The 26142-nt window shown below is 41.0% G+C and overlaps 1 protein-coding gene across 2 annotated transcripts in view; it reads left to right on the top strand.

The window, feature by feature from the left end:
- tp73 (tumor protein p73) overlaps positions 1–26142 on the top strand; it is a 138910-nt gene that overhangs the window by 75784 nt on the left and 36984 nt on the right. For both annotated transcript variants that reach the window (XM_080182486.1, XM_080182488.1), the window contains one exon: positions 6288–6533. In XM_080182486.1, coding sequence (XP_080038612.1) covers positions 6288–6533 — 246 coding nt within the window. The remainder of the gene's footprint in view (positions 1–6287; positions 6534–26142) is intronic.

Genomic DNA, 26142 nt, shown 5'->3' with positions numbered 1-26142 from the left:
TGAAGAAGGTTTTCTAGGATTGCGATGGGATCTTGATCAATTGGACCATTGAATGGCAGATGGAGTTTAATTTAGATAAATGTGAGGCAATGCATTTTAGTAAATCGAATTGGGGCAGGATCTACTCGGTTAATCGTAGGACATTGGAGAGAGTCATAGAGCAAAGAGATCTAGGGTACAGGTTCATAGCTCCTTGAAAGTGGAGTCACAGGTGGACAGGATGGTGAAAAAGACATTTGGCATGCTTGGTTTCATTGAATATAGCAGTTGGGACAGCTTGTTGTACAGGACATTAGTGAGGCCACACTAGAATACTGTGTACAGTTCTGGTCACCCTATTATAGAAAGGATATTAAACTAGAAATAGTGCAGAAAAGATTGACTAGAATGCTACCGGGGCTTGATGGTTTGAGTTATGAGGAGAGGCTGCATAGACTGAGACTTTTTTCCCTGGATTGCAGGAGGCTTAGGGCAATTTTAGAGGTCTATCATAATGAGGGGCACAGATAAAGTAGATAGTTAACATCTTTTCTCAAAGACGGGGGAGTCAAACTAGAGGGCCTAGGTTTAAAGTGAGAGGAGAGCAATACAAAAGGGGCCAGAGGGGCAATTTTTTTCACAGAGGATGCTGAGTGCCTAGAACGAGCTGCCAGAGGCCGTAGTAGAGGCAGGTACAATTTTGTCTTTTAAAAAGCATTTACACAGTTACATGAGTAAGCGGGGTATAGAGAGATATGGGCCAACTGCAGGCAATTGGGACTAGCTTAGTGGTTAAAAACTGGATGGCATGGACATGTTGGACATTTTTCCATGCTGCAAACCCCTATGACTCTGTCACTCAATTTGTCTAAATCACTTTGAAGCCTTTTAACTTCCTCCTCATCGGTCACATCTTGGCCTAGTTTTGTGTTTTCAGTAAACTTGGAAATATTACATTTGATTCCCTCATCAAAACTATTGATAGTCAGGGAGTAAGAACCAGATCCTGCAGTACTCTACCAATATCCACCTGTCAGCCCAGAAAAGACCCATTTATTCCTACTCTTTTTTTTCCTGTCTGCTAATCAATTCTTAATCCACATCAATATATTATCCCCAATCCCATGTGCTTTAATTTTGTACACTCGCCTCATATGTGGGATTTTATCAATAGCTTTCCGAACATCCAAATACACTACATCTGTTGATTCTCCCCTATCTATACTAATTATGACCATCCGACAAGGTAGAACTTCCTCAGAGGATCAGTCTTAGATAATATGTTCACATCCTGGAGTGGGGCTTAAATCTTTGATCTTCTGCTCAAGAATAAAAGTGTTGCCAACTTAATTGAGCTGTTGTAAAACTATTACACGTTCTTACAACTTTGATTTGCACTATTCATACATTTTAAACCTCCCAAAATATAGCACTTTGCTTCAGATCTGCACTTCTGTTACAGCCAATGCTTTTTTCAATTTTACCTTCATTTCAATCCAAAGCCAAATTTTCATGGGAGGGAGGATAATTTTCAATTCTGGCACGCAATGGGGGAAACTAAAATGAAACTGCTACCCCAGAGGTGTATTGTATAAAAACAAAAGTCATCGTTGCCTTTTGGTCAGCTTCAGTTAGCTGAACTTTCATCAGGAAATGACTACCTTAAATTTTACCGTCAACTCTCATCAATGCTTTTATTCATCTCTAATTTAAAACCATGGCAGTGTATAAAACTAAGAGTAAGTTAACTATAACATCAGCTGAATGTGTCATCTGAGTAACTTCACTACGAATGTTTTTCATAGTTTTAGTCTCAATGTCACAGGATATAGAAACACTAAAGAAAGTGAACAAGAGATTTACAAGGATCAAGTCAGAGCTGAAAGGATACAACTAAGAAGCAAAGGGCTGCTAGAAAAGAGCAGATTAGGACCTGATAAGAGCTCATTACAACTAAGAAAGAAGAAAGAGACGGTGTAGGGAAGATATTTCTACTTGTGAGGGAGACCAAAATTAGAGATCATAAATATAATAGTTCAGGATTTTCCGCATCCCACGAAGCATGTTTTCTGTTGGTGGAGGTGACCAGTCCTGCCAAAGTCATTGGCCATTTGTGTTGCCACGCTGCTGGGGAACCCCCTGTGGGGCTCACTTTTGGCGGGACTGGAAATCCCCCTGACAAGTTGCCTCCACCGCTGGAAAGGGAAGGGCCATGAAATCCCACCCATAGTCACCAATGAGGAGTTCAGAGAAACGTCTTTACTTGGAGAACAGTGAGAATGTGAACTCCTGACACATGGTTGAGACAAGTCACATGGATATATTGAAGGGATTTGGGAAAAAATGAGGGACAAGGGAATTGAGGGTTGTGCTGCTAAAGTTCGTTGAGGAAGATGGAAGGAGAAATGTAAGGATGTATTTATTGATGGGGTGAGATTAAGTAAATGGAGTAAGAGAAGGCCATGAGCAGTATGAATGCTAGCTTAAGGCTGTGTTATAATTCAGATCAGAAACTCCAAGGTGTTCTGTGAAATCCTCCTAGATCATAAGTTTTGCACTTTAAATTTGGCTAGAGTGAGCGTGTGATATTTCTCTTCAGGTATGATTCAAATGACCCATTAGGAAGCTTTTATCAAACAAATTTTATTTGAGTGCAGTTAACATGTATAGAAAGAAAATTAGTGATAACTTTTACCAATTACAAATAAGGAAAAAACAATCATGATATTGTATAATTCTTAACAGCTAACTATCATTCCAATGAAACAAATCTGATAAACAAAACCTTTGCCATAGGTTTAATACGTAAAATGTGAATGTTCAGATGATACTAGAACTTAGACTTTTGGGTGGAGAATTGAAACGCTGACTTCCTAGCCTTGTAACTTCTAGCAGTGCTCTGGATATAGCTTGAAATCAGAACAGCTTCCCAAAACACACCAGGGAAAGAGAGAATCTAGGCAGGCCTTATGTCCAGCCAACAGCAGAATTTCTAAAAGTAGGGAGAGAGAGAAATACATTTTTTTCAGCTTGATGTCCAATCCCTTCTAAACTAAAACTGCTGTCAGCCAAATTAAAAGTGAATTCACTATGAAGAAAACGATCTGTCCAAAACACATGACTTACCACCAATCTTCCCTCTCACAATGCAGTGTCGTAAAACAACTCCCAGAAAGTACCTAAGCCCTATAGTAAAAAAATAAACAAATCCCCATTTAAGTCACTGAAGCAGTAAGAAGAGGACTTCTAGCAGCCAGCCCGGCAACACAAACCAAAAAGGCCTGCTTACGACTGCGGAGAACACAGTTTTTCAAACAAATTCTTGAAGGTACACTAACGTCACAGTTCGTTTAGTTGGTCTGCTTCCATACTGTAAGTCTGTGTAATTTAAACTTACTCAGGAGGCCAGAGAAAGAACATGCCGTGTACACTTCAAATGGATTAAGCGATGTATCAGTGAGTGTGGGAACTGAAATAGTAACTTTATAAACGTCTTAATTGTAAGCGTCAACTTTTTGGGTCCTGCTGCTTGCCGTTTCCCCAGTATGTGCAACCAACATTGCTTCCCAATGATAGTCCAAACTTAGTGTGAAATTGATGAAGTTGTTTTCTAAAACTTTTTATGCAGGGCTAACTTGACACAAATATAGCGTAAAATGTTTGACCTTAAAATCTGCTACTTACAAAAGTGGTGTAGACGCCTTGTAATGCAGAATCCGAGAGAGCATACACACTTTGCTGGGTGCAGTAATAGAATCATACAGTACAGTAGGGGGCCATTATGCATGTGCTGATTCTTTGAAAGAGTATCCAATTGGCCTCACTCCCTGCAATGGTGGGGAGGCAATGGCATTGTGGTATTGTCACTGGACTAGTAATCTGGAAACCCAGGGTAATGCTCTGGGACCCAGCTTCGGATCCCACCATGGCAGATGTGAAACTTGAATAAGAAATATGGAATTAAAAGTCTAATGATGACCTTGAGAGCATTGTCGATTGTCGTAGGGGTGGCACAGTGGTTAGCACTGCTGCCTCAGTGCCAGGGAACTGGGTTCGATTCCAAATTTGGGTCACTGTCTGTGTGGAGTTTGCATATTCTCCCTGTTTCCTCCAAGTGCTCTGGTTTCCTCCCACAGTCCAAAGATGTGCAGGTTAGATACGTTGGTGATGTTAAATCCTCCCTCGGTATGTCCTAGGCACCGGAGTGTGGTGACTAGAGGATTTTCACAGTAACTTCATTACTATGTAAGCCTACTTGTGACTATAAATAAATTTTAACTTTAAAAATCTACCTGGTTCACTAATGTCCTTTAGGGAATGAAATCTGTCGTCCTACATGTGACTCCATATCTGCTGATCTTCCCTGCTCTGGCACACATGTGACTCCAGATCCAGAGCAATGTGGTTGACTTTTAAATGTCTCTTCAAGGGCAATGAGGGATGGCCAATAAATGCTGGCCCAGCCAGCGACACCCACAACTGAAGTTTATATTAAATTCTCTGAAAGGGACTTCGACCTACCTCCTGGATCAGCTGGTGACATGCCAGCCTGAGAGACCCCCACGTTGGTTGTCAAGGCTGAAGACAGTGTTGGAAAGGATCTTTTATAAAGCAGTCTTTGTCATCATGTAACTTTTTAAAAATCAAAAGATATGAATTTGTCATGAATGAAAGTACATTGAAGTGAGGTTACTGTGCCCTGGTGAAATATTGTCTCATGCACTGTTCCACAAGGGCACTCCACCTGACTCTTTGTTCTGGATTTTGGTATTTTCTATCCTATCTCAGGTCTTCTGGTTCACTATCCCCACCTGACAGGCACAGACAGGTAGACATATGCTCCCTGGTTCTCTATTGTCACTACAATGTGTTAGCCTTTCTTCCATCTGTTGAGTGCACACTAAGCTCCATGATCCTTTTCCTATTTATGTTAGATTGGTATCATTGGGTGGGAACAATGTTTGTCTCATAATCCTATTTTTCAAAGTGAATGGGGCAGTAGCAACATGATCACTAATGTCTTCTTGCATGAGGCCTCTCTGACATGAAATGTAAGCTGCCCTTGAAATGAGTGGCTGCACTGGCGCTCCTTAAAGTCTCCATTGTTTAATCTTGAAGACTAAATGCGGTAGACCGAATCAGGATGCCAGTATAGAACCCTGCACCCTGCCTGCCCAATTTAAAAGAGGTTGGGGCATCAAAATGGCAGGGGCTTCTTCATAGCCAGCATGGGGAGCAGGGGTCAGTTGGGTACCAAAAGTCAAAATCAACTCCAGTGTTCCAACCATAAGTTGATAAAGTGATCCTTGTGTTACTGTCTACGCTAGGACAGCCCTTGAAACAGTGATAGTGATCCTCTGATTACAGTAATGGACCATGCAGCCATGAAGAACAGGAAAATCCTCAATTCATTCATTGGTTGATTTTTCAGTCACGACAGGAATTGGGATGCTGCTATCGGCCTCAATATTGCTGGGCTGGGGAAGGCAATTTTTGTTCTTGTTGCTGTGCCTGATAGTCTTTGTGTGTATCAGGTGTGGACAGATTAAGCTTAAATTTTGATGCACCACATAGCAGAATAGTCTGCCCACATGCACTGTCTAGGCTGCCATGTAGAGAAGAGCCAATCAAGTGAGGTGGCAGAGAGATAGTGACAACAGCAGTGGAAGTGGACACCAGCTCAAGCCAAGACCTTCAGGAGAGGAGAAAAATAGGGTTTGGGGAGATTTCTTTTTTAAACAACCACTCCATACGTTTATTTGATTTTCTTGTATTATTTTCCATTTATCTGATCCTCTGAACTTTACAGCTGAGTCGATTTGATTCATTCGTGAGCCCAGGTTTATTCTTAGCTCCTGAGGAAACATGTTTTTTGAATGATTTGTGTTCATTCATTTGTATGGGGTTGCTTCCTTGCTTGAAATTATATGAATGAAACAAAAAAAATCTGCTTGAACAATCCGACCGGATTTCTCCCACAATCACCAAACAGTTATAAGTAAACCAATGGCCCAAAAATAGTTTTCAATACATAAAAAACTGTCAGGGATCAGTGGTCAGAGAAAAAAACAAGAGGTAACAAGTTTCAAACTGACATTTTTCCCTTCATATTTGCCTGAATAATACATTTATGATTAATTATTTGACAAGTCTTTACATGGGGCAACAGGAATAAAAAGGATTCCAGGAGCTGAAATGTAGTGACAGCTGTCTGATGTGTGTGTTTTCTTAATAGTCTGAAATAAGTGGATGTTGCAAGTCCTTACCTGGCTGTTTCACTTCTTATCCCCACCCCTTTGCCTTTCCAGTCCCAGTTTAATTTGCTAAACAGCAGCATGGATCAGAGTATCACCAACCGTGCATCCTCCGCCAGCCCTTACAACTCGGAGCACGCCTCGAATGTCCCGACGCCGTCTCCCTACTCGCAGCCAAGCTCCACATTTGATACCATGTCGCCTGCTCCAGCAATCCCTTCCAACACAGACTATCCGGGACCACATTTATTTGAGGTCACTTTTCAGCAATCGAGTACTGCTAAGTCAGCTACCTGGACCGTGAGTCTGCTCTTTTGTATTTTTGATCGAAATATACTGTAAAGAAAGTATAGACTATTTATATGAGAATATTGTGCTCCTCCTTAATTCATCAACAAAAAAGGATATTTTCAGCTACAGCCCCTTGTAGTCCTTTGTTCTTTCTTCCTGTCTTTACTTTCATGGAAAGTGTATTATCTAAATGTGATGTTCAAGTGTTGTTAAAGTTTTACTGGAGATTGACTCAATGCAACTTCAAAACTTGGTGTTTTGTTGAAATGACTACTGATTTCAGCTTGTACCCTGTGCATCCCACTACATGCCAGACACTAAATAGCTAACTTTGCAACAGAACATAATTTTAAACAGTCTGGCCAGAAAATGAACCAGAATGCGAGATGCTCAAACCTCTCCAACTGTAACATCTGCACTTTCTCCAATGGGAGAAGCCGAAGTGTTTTTAATTGTGAAAATTGCTTTTAACACGAGTCTCTAGTCTGCTGAAAACATGTGTTTTTTTTTATCCTGTGTCTTATATATCTTAAAGATTATGTCTTGCAGCAAGACGTGACTGAACACGCTCGCAATCCAAGCACATGTTGGATGCTGCTTGTGCTATCTCCTGAAGGGAGATGTTCAGACTTGCTGCAGACGAGCAAGCATCCTGTCCAACAGTAGAAGAAGCACGGCTCCCTGTCTGCTGGTAACTGATGGGATAATTAGTGTTTTTCTCAAGTGCAATTTCAAATGTGCTGCTCATCCTCGTCTGTGCAAAGGCTCGCCACGATGTGAAGGGCGTACAGTCGGGCTGTTGATTGGGTTGCGGCGATTGGCAGCGGTTAACTCTGGCTGAAATTAGCAATGCTGACTTTTCACTAAATGTAGAATGTCATCCATAGCTTAACTGTTTGAGTTCCAGCCTGTTGCATTTGTCCTGGGTTCAAGCACCAACCAGTGCTACGGTTTGCAGTAATGTCCTCTGCTGTAGCATTGTGTTAAAAGCCAGTTCTGTACCACACCAGGACTCTGGTTGCTGTTGAATTTTCCTCTGTTATGAGCTGTGACTCCCACAGCAACAGTGCATGTGAAAAGAACAGGATGCAAATTGTTGCATGAACAATTTCTGTCTATTGGGTCTCCCCTCCTGGTTGGGGTAAGTTCCACACAAAACATTAGGACAGCTGACCCATACTAGTGAACTGAGAACTCAGCCTCCCCTTCATTAGCCATCTCCAGAAAAATATCTGTTTAAGCCAAATGCAGTGCCTTGATTAGCTGTCAAGGGGTGTGCTCGCTTCTTTAGATCTTTTCTGGCACCTCCAAAGGCAGCAACGACACTTCACAAAGTTGCTGCTTCCCTGAGACAAGGAGCTACTCTAGAGCCCACTCTAACAAGGATACTAGACTCTTAAGGGGGTCAGAACCAAATAGCCATTTTCACGAACCCTAGAGGTGAACCATAACCTTACACCACCACATCCAACTTCATATCAGATCTTTAATACTGATGAAATCGTTGTGTAGCATTCACATGTGTAATTATAAGATGATTTTTTTGGGTGTTTTGAGTGCCCTTAGAGCGTCAACATGGTGTCTGTTTCTTGAGTGAACCCTATGATATTGGTGCAAGCTTCAGCAAGCATGCAGTGAATATCTACCAAAAGTATGCAGAGCAGATGTACAGTGTCATCATGCAACGTTCAACACTGATTCAGTGCTAGCTGTGGTCATTTTGAACTCGGTGCTCCTGTTATCACCCTCCCTGAATCTCACACAGCAAATTCTCAACAGCCGAAAGGAATCCCCACCAAGGCTGTTTAGGGAATTGTCAACTACGTACAAGTTAGTTGCTGGTTGATTTTCTTTCTGGTTATTTTTACTTTGATGCTTTCTATGGTTGTTTCAAGTTGAAAAGATCTCCAGAACATGTGGCATGCTTAAAAGCATCTGCACAAACAAGTTGCTTCTAGACACACTAGTACTCATTTCCCTTGGAAACACAGTATGGCTGAAAGAATAAGTAGAGGTCACACACGACAGGGCAAGCTACTGGAAGTGGAAGGAGGAGAAGAGGGTGAAATACACTCAAAAGGAAGCTACATCGCACAGTGTTCAGCGAGCTATTCTCCTATTAGCCTTAGCGAGGAGTGGTGAGTGATATTTCTCTGCTTCAGTAAGGATACCTTTGCTGAAATTTATTGCCTGTAGCAACCACAAATGGAAACCTCACTATAGGACAAGGACCACATTGCCGGTTGCTGCCAAGGTGACCATGGCAATGAACTTTTTTTTGCCTGGCTCCATCTAAGCTGGAGCTGGAGATCTTTGCAACACCTCCATAGTTTATCATCCACTTCTGTAAGCAAATCAATGTGGCTCTTCATTCAAAGAGTGACACTTCCTTTGCATGTACATTGCTTTGTGGGTTCCATATGTTAACTTTGTCCTATGCTGGAACCAAAAGGAATTCTGCTCCTTCAAAAGTTGAGCTGATAGCTCACCATAAATAATGGTGCCTTTGTTCTGTGGCAGTCTGCTGTGCCAGTTGTGTTTGGGTCAGCATGAGACACCAGAGGGTGATGAGGGCAATCCACTGAAGACATGGCTCATAACTCTATGCACAACTCCATACACATGCATGGCATGCACACAGTAAAAACCATGCTACCCAGGTGAAATGTGATAGAGCAGACCACAGCATGCTGAAACAGTTCTGTTGCTTACACCACTCTGGATGAGCCCTGCAGTACCCTGGGGTAGATATCAGGATTTATGGTGGTCTGCTGTATACTGCACAATCTTGTCATCATGAGGGCACAGCCACCAGCAATACAAGAGGAAGAAAAGATGAAAGGGTGTGGACAGAGTATATAGCCATGTTCTGCCTGGACTGTCCATGAAGACCCCAGTTCACCAACAGCTGTGTACTTTATCCTCCCTCTAAGCCATGATACAAAATAAAACCACCTCAAAATAAACATTCCAAACCCAATTTATAAATGAAATCATGCCATGTTGCGTGAAAAGGCCAACAATTCACCTCGTGCAAGTCTGTCGTTTTTGTGCCTCTGCCTATCTTGTAATCGCTACCAAAGTGGCTGCAACATGTCCACTAGAAAGCTGCTGACTTTCAGTGAAAGATATTACAAATGACCCAGAGTGACCTCAAACCGTTCTGGGTCTAGGAGACCCAACTGTGGCCTGCAATATCTTGGCATCTGCAGCTGCAGTCTGGGCTGACTAGCAACAGTAAGGGCACTGGCAGAGTGACAGTGTTGAAGAAAAAAATTTGTCTTCCTGACAGAGCACAGCAAATTTGTGTTCCATGGAACCACTGCCACTCCCCAGGGCAATACCCCAACAATCCTACTTATCTGCTGGAGGACAGATTGCTAAAAAACTCTGCAAGCACCTTATCATACAGTAATCCACAGCCGTGATGGGAGCCTTATAAGCTTCCCTGGCAGCAAGATGACCTTGCATGACACAGCCAAAAGTTCCACCGCAGCACTTGGACACTGGGTGGCTGTGCTTGTCCATGTGGGAGCTGTGACATTGACCGTCAAAGGCTACATCGTCATTGATCCACATGCTGTTGGCCACCACTTAGAGTGGAAAGGATGGGCTCCAAGCTTTGTACAAAGCTCTTTGCCAGGTTGGTGCTGAACTTCTCCATGCACCTTGACATTTAACACAGGCTGCCTTTCTCCCAATACACCATTTTATTGTGCATCCATCTACCATCTTCTGTAGGCTGTCCCATTGAAGTTCCCAACTGAGTCTTCTGTAGTGGAATATGTGTGGTCTCGCCCTCTTGGTGTGCTGGCCATCCATGCTGGTCTTTGTCCCTGTCCTGCCAGGAGGCTATCTATGCCCAATGTCTTATCCTATGTGATTCCCACCTTGATACTATCCTCCAAATTATGCACACTGTCAATATGTGAGTTGGTGCTAGTGAATGTGAAATCAAGTTACAGTGCATCTTCACTGTCATCTTCCTGTTCCTCTACTCTCTGGCCAGATTGGGTGTATGAAAGATGAAAAGCACAAGGTTAAGTTTGATGTGAGAGAGTAAATGGAAAATAAGGAGTGCATACTTGCACCATCTGCAGCTTGTAAGTCTGTAGATATTGTGGGATGTAAGAAGAGTATCAGGTACGCAATGCTGTTATAATCGATGATTTCAGCCCCGCCACTGACCAAGGCTTCAGAAACAAATATTTCAATAACAGTAAGTAGTATCTTCCAGATGGGCTCTTATGGGTAGCTCCTGCTTCTTCAGGCCTTCAAGAGAGAAGCCTGTCATGGAGTTTTGTGTAATCTGGGTGATGTGGCTGTCTCGATTGGATAGCCGTCAGTGCGTGCAAGCTGAGCGATGTGGATATGAGGCTGCAGCAATACTGAATGTATGAGAATGAGGTGAAGCATATGAATAAGCCCTGGTTGATAGTTGGTCAGTGAATAATTGGAATGTAGTGAATTGAGCAGTATCTGAAAGTAGTGCTTCAGTGAGATATTTGAGTGCACTCACTGACCTTGATCGCTCTTGCAGTTGAACCTCTTGTATCATTGCATTTAAGTCCTTGGGAGTTTGACTATCCAAGCTCTCCATGGCTATCTGCGCCCACTGCTTTTTAAGTTTGACTCTGGAGGGCTACCTTCCCCTGCATGTACAGAACATTGCTTTCCTCCTGTGGTGCAGCATCAGAAACCTTTGGCTGTTCACATATTGTATCATTCAACATTGTTCATTGTTTTCCAAGTCAGACTCATTTTCTACACAACTGTCAACACATGCTCCTCCCTTTCAAGAGTTATAACCGAGCTTAAAGGAGTGAAGACGAGCTTTAACTAGTGCTAGCAAATTATAGTTTTGCATCCAGTCAATCAACATCATGATTAGTGCTGGATTCAAGCGAAAATCATTCAAGTGAGCATGCAACATGAAGTTGCCATGTTCTCTGCATTGCACTCAATGGCCATGAGTTCGCACATCACAGTCCCCTCACCCATTTTTAGGGTTATCCAATTTACCCTCTTCAGTCTCCACCAGCTATTTTATTTTTTTCACCTTAGTTTAAGCCCAAGAAAAGAAGCATGTACAATTCCAGCCAAGCTTAGTGCTCAGGCTGACCTGTGGGCAATGCCAAGTAGAGATAGAAATATCACCAGCATGATGAGAAAGCTTGACTGAATCACACCTGGCAAGTTGGTGGCTGCAAATGGCATTTAGCTACAAAAGTTCACCATCTTTTTTAGTTGCAGAGTTATCAATCCTGGAATTCACCAGAGAAGGTATTTAAAAACACAAATGAACAAAGGCAATTTGCCCCCCAAAAAGCACATGCACACACACCTTTAACCTCAAGTTCTCATACATCGCTCACTTCTGGCTCTTGAGAGAATAACAGCAACCATAAGATGGTGGTCTCCATCCCAAATCCCACCATGGAATTTGAATCCAGTTAATGAATCCAGAATATAAAGTAATATTGACCATGACAGCTATCTTCCATTGTTGTAAAAGCTTATCTGGTTCATAATGCCTGTTAGAAAGGAAATCCACTGTCCATACTGGGTTTGTCTTGTATGTAACTCCAGGCCCATAATAATGTGGTTGACTTTTAACTGCCCTTGTAAAGACTCAGCAAGCCACTCTGTTCAAAGGCAATTAGGGACGAGAAGCAAATACTGGCCTTGTCAGTGACATCCATATCCTATGAAAGGACACAGAAAACAATGGGTATTTTATACAGTGACCACCCATTGAATTGGAGGTACTAGAGAAGGTGCAAAGTATATTTATTAGAATGATACCAGGGATGAGGGACTTCAGTTGTATAAAGAGACTTGAGAAGCTGGGATTATTCTCCTGACAGCAGAGAAAGTAGAGATCTAACAAAGATGTTCAAAACTGAGGGGTTTTGAAAGAGCAAACAGAAGAAACTGTTTTTCCTGGCAGAGGATCAGTAATCAAAGGAACACAGGTTAAAGATCATTGATAAAAGAACCAGTGAGGGAGATACTTTTTTTTATTGTGCAAGTTGTTATAATCTGAAATGCAATGGTAGCTTAAAGGGGAATTAGCTATATACTTGGAGGCAAAATTTGAAGAGCTATGGGAAAAGGTGGGGGAATACAATTAATTGGAGAGTTGTTTCAAAGAGCCTGCCCAGGCACCGTGGGCCAAATGATGACCTCTTGGGTGCATAATTCTAGGAACTGCTGTGACAGAGGACACCAATTTAAAGCAGTGACCTGGCTTTACTCTGTTTACAGAAGATCCCCCTCCAAGTTTCTGAGTATCATTCCATTCCTTCACTGTCACTGGGTCAAAATCTTGAAGTTCCTTCAACAGCTCACTGTGTGTGTACCAACACCACATGGACTGCAGTGGTTCAAGAAGGTAGCTAATCCCCACCTTCTCAAGGACAATTAGGGATGAACAATAAATGTTACCCTAGCCAACAAAGCTCACGTCCCCCGAATGAATTTTAAAAATATGCTGACAGACTCATTGTGAATAACTATTCCGGATTGCCAATATTTGCATTTTAAAAAATGCCTACTGTAAGCAGAGGATTCTGCACAGGAAAGCAACCAAAATTAATTATTTTTCTGCACTGTTTTACACAGTAACTTGGATGTACACATACTAAGAGAAATTAATTCCAGAGTTTGCAATTTTTTGATTTTTAAGGCACTTGTGTAATGTCATTGTGTTCCTGTTTATTCAGCATCACGAAGTGTAAAATACTATAATTGCTTACTTTGTATGTTCCTGTGATGCATTTTTTTAAAATGTGAAAAATAGAACTTCCTCCACACTGCACAATGGATGAATATGTTGTTCAATGTGGCATTGAACCATATAAACAAGGCAGGTCTCAAGATTGGTTCCCAGTTTGTCCTGAGTTAGTTGGACTCATGCATGGGAGGATACTTAATTGGTCTCCACAACACTAAGCTACAAGAAAGAGGGAAATCAGCTGGGGTCAGTGCTCCTGATGGCTACCCAGTCATGCCAGCTGTTTACAAAGTGACATGCAAGTGATTGTTTGGTGAGGACAGGATAAGGTTCAATTTTGACATTCTCATGGTCAAATTATCTGCTGACGCTTTCTGTCCAAACAGCCACACGAAGATGATCTGCTCGTTTAAGGCTGCTGGCATCTTGGAACCATACCCCAGCAATGGCAACAGCGTCAGGAGAAGGGGAAAAGGGGGCAAATAAATTGTCGGAGTGTGGCTTTTCTTAAAATTGAGTAACCGGCATGCTTAAATGCAGTGACAGGCTTCAATACTTCAGTAAGTGTAATGGACTACAGTTTGGATTAAAATACAAATTGACTATTTATTTTTGCTGATGTGGCTCATTTTAATGAATAAACACCAAGATAATGCACCAAAATTAACTTGTCCAGTACACACAGTCTCCAGTGACTAATATCATTTCCCTGGTATCGCCTCAGTACTTGGTTTCACAGACTGATTGCTTTGTGTTGCCTCAATCCACACTAGTTAACATAGCCATCCTAGCACTTACTAAATATACTACTCAAGTGAAAAACCAAAATATGTTCCATCAGCTGAATCATTTCCAATGTGCCATTAAACAGAGTTCAAATTAATCACTGTATATAATCATCAGATGAAATGGAGTTGGGATGGCTGCTGATTGGACACAAGTGTAATGCACTCTTAATTTTCAAATTGTATGTTCTGCTCTTATTATTATATTTTTTAGTATAATTTTTTATGCACTTATTTATAATGGAAGCTGCCTGTCTAAATTTTCCATGCTGTAATTGCAACCTACTGCCAGTGGCAATATAATGGCAAAAGTTGACAAGAAGTGCACGCAAATAATTTGTAACACATAGATTTAGGGTCAAGCTTTCTGCCACCACTTGGCAATACTCTTGCTAAACTTCTTATACTCTTTCTCAGCTCAAACATGCATTAAGGCCTTTACCTTTCATCTGGATTCCACAGGAAAAAAAATATATATCATCACTTGGCAAATATTTCCACCTTGTTGTTCAACATTGTTGTACTAATGATTCGGCAGCATTCTCCACTTTTGTAATGCTTTGATTCTTGTTTAGCTGCCTGAAGGGATTTTTATAAAAAAACAAGACTCTAATTGTCACAGGGCACTGGGTGTAGCTCTGTTAAGTTACCAAATCTATGATTAACAGGCCTACCCACCTACTCTCACGAACCAAGTAATGTAAATTAGATCTAAGTGAAACAATTAGGCATTTTCATTAATGTTCTACAGCTGATAATTGCAAAAAGAACTAACATCAACTACTTCAGTCTACAAAATCTAACTTGCACTGTTTCCAGAGGTTGAGCAACATTTCACCCTGAGGCTTTTGAAGTACTAACGGATATTTGCTGATCAAATTTCCAATTTGACCAGAATCCAACACAGAATTAATTCCCAAATCTGAAAATTGGTGCAGTAGATGGATATCGGGATGTAATTGGCAAATTAGTGTTCCTGGCACAAATCCTGGAGCTTCAGCTGTTGAAAACAACCTCCACCTTGGGTCATCCATAAAGACTGGTACCCAGTGTCAATGAAACCATATATCAGGGCACAAGGGAGTGTGAATAAAAAAAACAGGGAGGAAACAAACTAAAAAGTAAAGCAGTGACCATGTCAGTAAAACAAAATACAGGCTGAAGGCCAAAGGTGAAAAAGAACAGTTACTAAAGGAGCTTTCCAAAGTGTAGCTTGTGCTCTGTATTTGTTATGCTGTCTTGTGTTAAGTACAGTGCACCTTTAGTTGTGTTAAATCTGATTGTAAATATATACTAATATTGCACAAAAGCAAATAGTAGTGGCATGGTGGCACACTAGTTAGTGCTGCTGCCTCACAGCAACAGGGACCCAAGTTTGATTCCGGCTTTGGTTTGTTGTGTCTGTGTGGAGTTTTCACATTCTCCCTGTGTCTGCATGTGTTTCCTTTGGGTGCTCCAGTTTCGTCCCACAGCCAGAGATATGCAGGTTAAGTGGATTGCTGTCATAAATGCACGGGATTACAGGGATAGGGTGTGGGGAGGGAGTGAGCCTGGGTGAGGTGCTCTTTTGGCGTGTCAGTGCAGACTCAATGGGCCAAATGGCTACCTCCAGCAATGTCAGGATTCTATGGCCTTGCAATATTAAAAAAACAACTGGGCTGGACTTCCTAAGTCTTCCTCAAATTCACCCTGAGTTATTTTAAATCCTTAGAAGGTGCTGTATTGCCAATCTGCACCCTAAAAGCATTTATATTTAAGGTTTGAGGTAGGAGCACACCAAGTCATTGTACATTGGCTAGGAAAATTCACAGTTAGATGCACATTACATGAATGCATATTACCTGTTATAACTGACATTGCAGTTGCTGGAGTCAATATAAATGCAACTGACACTACAGACAGTTGACCTAACAGAGAGAGAGAGAACACTCATGGTGAGTTGACCATCTAAAAAATTAACTCTTAGGCTGTTGACCCCTGCTTCCTTCCCACCAGAGAATGATCTGACAGAAAGTTAAACCTGAAAGACTTAACTCTATAGAGTTAACTCTACAAAGAATTGGCCATCAGTCTAACTCTTGTTGCTGTCCTAGGTGCTGAGGTCACTGCAGCAATTCCATAGTACCTGGTTTAATGTGTTTGTCTCAAAAAGATCACTTGGTGATCTACCAACTGTAACTGGCAGCACTGAAAGAGATATTCCCTTGAATGTTATAAGGTTTGCCCAGTATTGTGTTCTGTCAGCTAGAGAGGAGAAAATTCAGCTCCAGTTATTGCTTCTCACAAGGTTTTCCTGTGTCAATATCACATAAAGATTGAAAGCAATGGATCTTTGCTTAAACAGCTCGTTAGGTAAGCACTGCCTGATGTGATGCCAGGTCAAATGTAACTCGAAGATCTTAACAATCCTAGTCTTTTCTGAATTTGTTAATCTCAATTGGGATGGCATTCCATTCAGTATAATGAACCTTTGCGCACTTAAGTTATGGAAGGGAAAATTCAGTCGGCCATCTCACTCCCAATAACTATCAATAATTTCTTGTAGGGAAGAATGAAATCTGCTGAGATACTGTTCCTCTAGGGTATGATGCCTCACCTGAGTCAAGTAGCTAGTGGATACTTGCTGAACAGGAACAAACATTGGCGCTTAGATAGTATTGAGGGTTGCTAGTGCAGTCTTGTGTTGCCATTTCAGTGCCTCAGGGGTGGAGGGCAGAAAGGTGGGAAAAGTAGGATCAAGTTGGAACCTCCGAGGCTCCAAAATTATAGCTAAATCAAATATTTCTGTTGGAATTACATTCTGCATACTGTTGAATGATATTCCCAAACTCATTGTTTGTAAAGAATTTATATAAATTACATCAAATCACACTATTGATGTATAGAATATATATCCCACAGCTTTTGTTTCAGAAGGAACACTTCTTAAAAGTTCTTGCAATGCACATTATAATATTTTGTTATATAACTAAAATCAATTTTGAGATGTTGACTGTCAAAATACACATAATAGAGTGAAATTTATGACGGTCCCCAACAGCTTATTTGAAAGTTGGGGAGAGTTGTAAAACAAACACAGCTGACCTGCCTGCTGCCTTCCCACCCAACCTTGACCTATTTCCCATATTATTGTGGATGGGCAACATGTAAGACAGCTCACCTGCCCTTGGGGCTGCTGAGGTTCTTGGGTGGACAATTAATGGCAGCTTTTGCTATGCAGGCTGCTTATTGAGCAGAAAGGCAGGGGCTGGTATCTCCTTTGTGCGGCGGGGTGGGGGGGTGTGGTTCCTTGTCTCCATTGGAGGCAACACACTCGTTCCGACCCCCAAGCATTATGCTCCTTCTTATCTCTACCTCCCCACTGGCCAGGGTGAAGGGAATCTGGTCCACACCCAAACTAATCATAGGGCATTGTTGGCAGAAGATGTGAGCTCTAGCTGTTAGCTGCAAATTGTGGGGCCAGTGAAATAAACAGAGAATTAATCTGCCTTGAAAGAACATCCCCTTAGAAAAATTGTTGTTTTTTTAAAAAATTAAGCCAAATGAAGTTCTTGGAAATAACATAAACATCACAAAATCAGCACCATTAGGAACAGATCCTGTTTAGCAACGCAGTCCGAGGGAGTTTTGGATGTGTGCGTGTGCACATGTGTGTGTGCATTTTTATGTATGTCTATGTGTATGTGTAGAATGTAACAATTAAAGTGGCAAGTACATAAAAGAGAAGGAAACTAATTATTTCCTGTTGTTTTGACTGATCTTGATAATATGGCTCTTAGAATTACCCTCCTATTGATGGAGATTGTGTCTATTTTGGCCATTTCTGCAAAAAGAAACCCAGGCAATGCCTTTCAAAATTAAGTAAACGCAATATTATCAACCAGACCCCGCCCCACTCACCCAGCCCTTGTACCTGACTCCTGATCATGTATGATCAACAATTAGAGATGTATAGTTGTCCCGTGTTGCACTAAGATATGAGTGATTAATGCTGGCACAAGATTTGTTGGGGGCACATCCTGAGTATTCCTTTGATTTTTCAAATAGATTCACCTCAATCTCAGGTTTCAGTTTTATTCTTTCACTAGACCTCAAAGCTGTGGTAGTCATTATCGTTTCCTGTTTAACCTTTCTGGGAAGTTGCAAAGAGATATAGACAGATTAAGTGAGTGGACAGTGAGATGGAGATAGAGCATAATATAGGTAAGTTATTCACTTTGGTTATAAGAATAAAAAAGCAGAATATTTTTAAAAAGTGAGAAACTGCTAAGTGTTGATGTTTAAACTTGTAAAAGGAATGTAGAAAGTTAGCATGCAGATACAGCAAGCAATTAGGAAGGCAAATGACATGTTGGCCTTTATTGCAAAGGGATTAGAGTACAAGAATGAAGAAGTCTTGCTACAGTTGTACAAGGATTTGGTGAAACCACATCTAGAGTACTGTGCACAGTTTTAGTCTCCATGTTTAAGAAAGGATATACTTGCAATGGAGGCTGTACAGCAAAGGTTCACTAAATTGGAAATCAGATGAGGAAGTTGCCCAATGATGAGAGGCTAAATAACTTGCGATTTTATTCTCTGATGTTTCGAAGAATGAGAGGCAATCCCATTGAAACCTATATAATTCTAACGGGGCTTGGTAGTGTGGATGTTGATGGATTATTTACACCGGTCAGGGAATCTAAACCAGGTGGGCAGAATTTCAGGATAAAGGGTAGGTCATTTAAGACTGAGATGAGTAGAAACTTCTTCACTAAAAGGATTGTGATTCATTGGAATTCTCTACCCCATAGGATTGTGGATGCTCAATCATTGGATACCTTTAAGGTAGGGATAGATAGATTTTTGGGAATGAGAGGTAAAATGGAGTTGAAGCCAGAGATAGCCATGATTGTACTAAATAGCGGAGCAGGCTCAATCAAACATGTGGTCTATCATTGTTCGTCTTTCTTATGTTCTTGAATGATTTTATGATACGTAATTTCTGTTTCTCAGTTTAACCTGTCTGACCTCAAAGCTTCAGTGATTCAAGCTTTGACTTTGATCCTTATGAGACAAATCTTCCTGTTATTGCAGCAATGCCTGAATGAAGCACGTAGAGGTGAGTGATGTGAGGAAGATGTCATGTCCTAATTGGACAAGGCATTGGGTCAAACCCTTGACCTACACACAATTTTCTCAGTCCAGTTTTTCTCAATGTAGTGTAGCCAATGCCCAGGTGCAAGAAAGCGAAAACCACCCCTAAAAGTTATCTGAAATATTTGTGAGCTGCTGAGGAGTTGAAACATTTGAAAGGGTTAATATTTATTTTATTGCTTTATTTTATATTCTCCCATAAAAGCACATCTTTGAAAATTGAAGCAGCACAGAGGCAAGGCAGTTAACGGTATCTATGATTTGCAAGATGGTACTTGCCTAGTGACAAGGGATATAGATCATTACCACTCTCACTCTGAGAGCTTGTCCCAACATGTCGCGGAGATGTGAAATGGCAGCTGTTTGGCTCAGACCTGCCTGTGGCTGCCATCTCCTCTTGGCCAGCAGAACTAGCGGTTTATTAGGAACCGTTGAGCGTCTGTTCCGGGCATATCTCGTGCATGCTCCTGAGCGCAGTAAGGAATGCAGGAGACAGGAGGCACAAAGCATTCATTGGTTAGATCCTTTATTTAAAAACAAAGAAATTGATGGCTTTAATCCCTAAAGAACAAGTCTGAACTCTTCCAAAGGGACAGCTGCACTTAAAGTTTCATCGGAGACTAGTGTTCAAACAAGATCATTAATGGTTTGGAAAAAATGTGCTTTTCACATCTAAGTAAAACTTTACAGCACAAATGCAGCTATCCAGCTCAAGCAAGTTTTGGGTAAATTGTGCTTTTATGAAAAAGTATTCATTCAACTATCCCTTATCTTTTGGAGATTCACAAAAAATATAACTTGGAATGTGCTACAAGTCTGATAGCAGACCAACTTGAGCGTTTAGTCAACGATACAGCTTTCTGCAGTTGCTAACTTGACCCCAATCATGTTACCTGCAAATGATGTGATGGCATCAATATGCAATAATATGTTCTGACACAAATCAAACCTTCCATTGACAATGTTAGGTTTAGAACTCCAGAGCGGTTCTAAATATGGACAGTATCTATCTTCTTAAATAGTCTTCCTTCCTCTTGTGCATGAAAAGCCTCAAAGGTCTTAGTGGCGTACAACCCCATTAAAGCAAGCTATTCTTAATCCAGGCATTGGAATTTGATTTTGTTTTGGGGATTACCACTTTGGAAATTACATTGGAAAAGTACAAGATTCGCTAGGATGATGGCTGCAACGACTGGTTCATGATGAGACACTGAGTAAACTTGTATTACATTTCCTTAAGGTTATCGAGCAATAGAGATATTTGAGGTATGATACTGCCCCCCCAATCAGGGGGATCCAGGACAAATCAACATCATCTGAAAATTCAAACAAGGCCAGCTAATAGTATATCCAGAAAAAATTTCTTCTCACAAAAATAGTATGGATTTGGAGAGTCCCAGAAACCTGTGGATGTAGAATCAGCCAAGGTTTTGGTACTACTTAAGATATAAGGACTTTAAGGGATTTGGACACAAGGCAGAAATTTAAAAAGAGTTGCCTCAGCTATCAAATACAGGAACCAGATCAATGGACCAAAAGATGTCCTCTTGCTCCTAAATACCAATTTTAAGTAAATGACTTTCTGTTAAGAAGAGTACACTGACAAATTGAACTGATTAATTTAGAAATAATATGGAAATTCTACCCTAGGAACTTTAAGCCTGGAAATGCCAGCATCTGTAGTTGGAATACAGTTCCTTTGTGAGAGAGGAGGAGGTAGTCTGCTAGCAGTCGGTCTTTGTTTGTTTACTCTTTTCTATAAACCAAAGATAAGACTCAATAGAGACAGGAATCTTACCTGTAGCCACAGTCAAGGAGAGAAGCTGAACCAACAAAAGCGATCTTTACAAATTGTTCACTGCCTTGACCAATTCCTCTACAAACAACAGTCATTGGTTGTAAAGCGCTTTGGGATGTCCTGAGATTAAGAAAGGTGCTTATAAAGCCTCCTTTGAAAAGTTCAATTATTATGGAATCCGAATTGAAAATACACATATTTAGAGTAAGAAAGGAGGTGAAGGGATCCCTTTTACCAACAGGGTATTAGAGTTTCAGAATAAATATCCAGGGAAGAGCTCATTGAAGCAGACAATAAAAATGAGCTTAAGGAACAATGTTGTAGAACGGTTGAATTTGATGCAGTCAATAAGAGGTATTGATCTTTCCTGTTTCTAGAACTCATTTGCTTCTATTAGAAACATCAGAATCAGCAACCTCTGTGTTAAACCAATGAATGATGTCAGTACAAATAATAAAAGGTAAAGAAATGAGCTGGAAAGTGGAATTAGGTTAAATGAATCATGCACAGATTCAATGACCAAAATAGTTCCCTTTTCTATGATGATTTTCTGATGCAGGTTATGGTGGCTACATATGATTTTGTCATTTCATGTTTGTTTAAAGTCCTGTGTGATTTGCCATCCGCATTGGACCTGCCTTGGACACACCTAAGTTCCTAATTTGCTTCCTCATTGCATACAGTTTTTGCATCAGGAGTGTTAGTAGTAAAACGTATTCAAAAACTATATTACAGACATTTCCCATTCACACTGATGCAGTCACAAGATGAGGGAAAAGGATGAAAAAGATAGGAAGTAATTATGGAAAAATAAACAAAGTACTTTCTTTGGCGCTTAGTTTTAGAGATTCAAGTTTCAGATATTCAGAATATTTGTTCTGAAAGGAATAAATGAACGATGTACCCCTTGACCACTATAGTTTTGAGCTGAGAAAATGCATAACTTACACCTGTGAAAAATGTTCCTGAACGTATTGACTGCGAACATCTTCTTTGCCCACCAGCATTGGAGGGACAGCGCACACACACTGCCACTGCAGCAGCATATAATGGGCACATCCTTTAAAGGAAGCATCTCGGAGGACATGTTATAGAACTATATAAGTTTAATCCAGAGCAATACTTGTACACAAGACAATGGAGCAAGGAGGCAGAATCTAAAACTGGCGAAAGGCCAAATTAGAGCAGATATCATCAAGACATGTAAAAAATCAACATTAGAATCATAGAGTCATAGAACCTCTACAATGCAGAAGGAGGCCATTCGACCCATTTAGTTTGCACCCACTCTCCAACAGATGATCCCATCCAGGCCCTTTCCTGTAAACCTACATAGGTACCCCACTAATCCCCCTAACCTGTACATCTTGGCACGCTTAGAAGCAATTTAGCATGACCAAACCATCTAACCTGCAGATCTTTGGACAGTGGGGAGAACACAGTAAGAAGCCTCACAACACCAGGTTAAAGTCCGACAAGTTTATTTGGTAGTAAACGCCACTAGCTTTTGGAACGCTGTTCCTTCGTCAGGTGAGGAGCGTTCCGAAAGCTAGTGTTGCTTACTACCAAATAAACCTGTTGGACTTTAATTTGGTGTTGTGAGGCTTCTTACTGTGTTTACCCCAGTCCAACACCGGCATCTCCACATCAGTGGGGAGAAACCAGAGCACCTGGAGGAAACCCACGGGGAGAACGTGCAAAATCCACACAGATTATTGTCCAAGGGGCTGGAATTGAATCCAGATCCCTGGCACTGAGAGCTAGCAGTGCTAACCACCATGCCGATCTGGACTACTTGAGGTGGTCTTATATGATGTGAAGGCTTTGGATTTTTTGAGACACAGATGAATTAATCTGAACACTGTACAGTTTTTTTGATGGATGAGCCACGATGAATTAAATGGCCTCCAAGTGAACAAATGCCCCACACTGCTAGGCCTGCACTGGCCTAAGTGAAATTCTCCTGAGGGCATTGTTCTTTGACAAATCCTTTACTCACTATTTCATTTCCATTTGCATTGCAGAGAGCAGCTGAGCACCCTGGGCATTCCAACAGCTCCAGTTGAAGCTACGCAATGTTACATTGGAGACTGTCAAAATTATCTTATTTAATGATCTGCTTAGGGAAAGAACTTTGCAGGAGAAGCATAGATACAAACGTTTAGAATGCAAATAGTTTAATTCTATGGGCAGAGTCACCAGGATTAAGAACAAATGAATCCTAATTTTGAGTCTTCTAAATAATGGGATAAGAAAGAAAGAAAAACATTATAGCCTGAATTTTTGCAAGAACAAAGAACCTCTCTATTGTTGTGAAAATGGTGGAGAAGGCCGAAATTCAAAATTTCCGCCACGGAACACAGCATCCACCATTTGCAGGGAGGTGGAAATGGATCTGGATCAGGATTTGCGCATGAGCATTTTGCACAGGTACCTATCCTGATAAAGCTGCCTTCAGTTATGTCTTATTTTGTTAGCCAGGAGTGGAAACATGCATGTGCAGATTAGACTTTGTAGGAGCAGATGTAGGCTTTGTAGAGACTGTTAGCGAAGTGGTGTACCTTTTTAGAAAGGAAGAATATACCTTTGGATATGATCCTAGGAGACTTTTGGTGGTGGGTGGGGAGGGATCAGGGACCCTTCGGAAGAGGTAAGATGCCTTTTGGGATGGTTAAAAATAGGTATGAATAAGTGCTAAAATTGCAAAAGTTCACTGGAACTGTCAAGAGAGCTTCAAAAGCAAACATCTAAAGTGCAAAAGCAATTGTTAAGCTGTTTAGAAATTTAAAAGTCCTGCTCTTTAAGTCTTTCATAAAGGCTGGGTGGAATTCTGCGCTTGCCAATGGTGGGAATCATGGCAGATCAGGGCATGTTATTTGGGAGAATTCAAAAACTCTGTTTCCCAACAGCAGGAGAAGCTGTGTGAATTTTGTCCTCCTGATTTTCAAGGCAGTTTAAAATTAGGTCATGTTTACTGACTAATATTGGGAACTCCATTAGCATTCCATAGTATCACGCATGTTAATTAAAAGGCCACTGGAATTAAGTTCATCCTCTAAATTAAGTTCTTTGCCAGCAAAAGTTTAGAATGTTCAGTTTATCCAAATGGCATGCATTTCTTAAAATTAATTCATGGATGTGGCATCACTGTCTAGGCCAGTATTTATTGCCCATCACTAATTGTCCTGAGAGGATGGTGGTGAGCTGCCTTCTTAAACCACTGTAGTGTAGGTACACCCACAGTGCTATTAGTGAGGGAGTTCTAGGATTTTGTCTCAGTGACTGTGAAGCAATGCTGATCCATTTCCAAGTCAGGATGGTAAGTGGCATGGAGGGGAACTTCCAGGTGATGGTGTTCTCATGTGTCTGCTGACAGAGGTTGGTGGGTGACGCAAGGATATAGTCATAGTGTCATAGTGGTTTACAGCATGGAAACAGGCCCTTTGGCCCAACTTGTCCACGTGCCCCTTTTTTAAATCCCTAAGCTAGTCCCAATTGCTCATATTTGGCCCATATCCCTCCATATCCATCTTACCCATGTAACTCATAAACGCTTTCTAAACGACAAAATTGTACCTGCCTCTACTACTACCTCTGGCAGCTTGTTCCAGACACTCACCACCCTCTGTGAAAAAGTTGCCCCGCTGGACTCTTTTGTATCTCTCACCTTAAACCTATGCCATCTAGTTTTAGACTCCCCTACCTTTCGGAAAAGATATTGACTATCTAACTGATCTATGACCCTCATTATTTTACAGACCTTGATAAGATCACCCCTAAACCTCCTATGCTCTAGAGAAAAAAGTCCCAGTCTATCCAGCCTCTCCTTACAACTCAAATCATCAAGTCCTGGTAGTATTCTAGTAAATCTTTTCTGCACTCTTTCTGGTTTAGTAATATCCTTTCTATAATAGGGTGACCAGAACTGCACACAATTTCCAAGTGTGGCCTTATGAATGTCTTGTACAAGACATCAACAAGACATCCCAATTTAGAAGGTAAGTTAGGATAGAAGGTAGTGGAGTAAGTTTGAAAGGTGTAGCACAACATTTTTCCCATCTAACTTTGACCATACAGTTATCTAGTCAGTGAGGTCCCTTGAAGTAAGAGCAGGATCTTTTCAAGTGGGCGGCATTCAAGTTCAGCACAAATGATTGACTAAAGGGACACCTTCATTCATAGAGCAACTGGATTTCAACCATGCTCAATTGTATTCTCTTTATGGTGAAGCCCACATTGCAGTAGGTTTGTTCCCAACACAGAAATCCCAGCAAGATCTGGAGCTGTTGTTCATTCTGTGTCATTTGCCATCGGCAGCAGTCAGAAGAAGGGAGGTGGATGCCTCCGAGGGGCATGGTTGTTGGCAGCAGTCAACTCATGACTCCAGACTTCCATCCCCTCAGGTGAATGGTCTTAGCTGATGGAGACTCATTGCTATGCTGCCAAGGCAGTGATCTCTCTGTAGAATCTCGAGGGTAATGATATTTATAGTGACAACCGAACCTGCAATATAGCCCTCAATGAATATTGATCCAATGTCACATTAAATACAATCTAATCATATAATATTTACATCCAACTTCAGTGAAACCTGACAAATTGCAATAACATTGCCAAAGATAATGATTTGAGGCCAAGCTGTGGACACAGAACCTCGCTAAACACAAATCCAGATTGGAGATACGGGTATATCATTAGTCCCAATTCTTCTATCTACGGTTTATTGATCCTAAGATTTTGTGGGGCATCTTGAAATAACCCTTTATATACACATGTTTTAACATAATAACTATCATGTTTGAAAGTGTCGCATGGAACATTGACTTGGATGAATGTTAAATTAATAAAAAGACAGCTAACAAATCGAGTGACAAAGAATCCTAAAACAAAATTGGAAAGGAAGATTATAATTTCCTAAGTTTCTTCTGACCTTAACAATTAAAACTATCATAATCTAGCCCATTCCAGGCTCATATTTAGCAAGATATGCTATTTGCAGTAGAGACTTGTGAAATAGCCATGTTGATTATATTTCTGTCTGAGAAATCTCATTGGGTCCATTTGCCTGTCCCAAAGAGAATGAGCCAAGGTTCGCAAACACTCCAATTTAGCAACAAACATCCCTTGACAATAGCAATTACAGAAATAACTTGTATTTATGTA

This window comes from Carcharhinus amblyrhynchos, unplaced genomic scaffold, assembly GCF_965287045.1.
Source record: "Carcharhinus amblyrhynchos unplaced genomic scaffold, sCarAmb.v2.hapA scaffold_56, whole genome shotgun sequence".
NCBI classification, from domain to species: Eukaryota; Metazoa; Chordata; class Chondrichthyes; order Carcharhiniformes; family Carcharhinidae; genus Carcharhinus; species Carcharhinus amblyrhynchos.
Note: the sequence above shows the minus strand (reverse complement) of the source record. Positions and strands in the feature narration are given on the sequence as shown.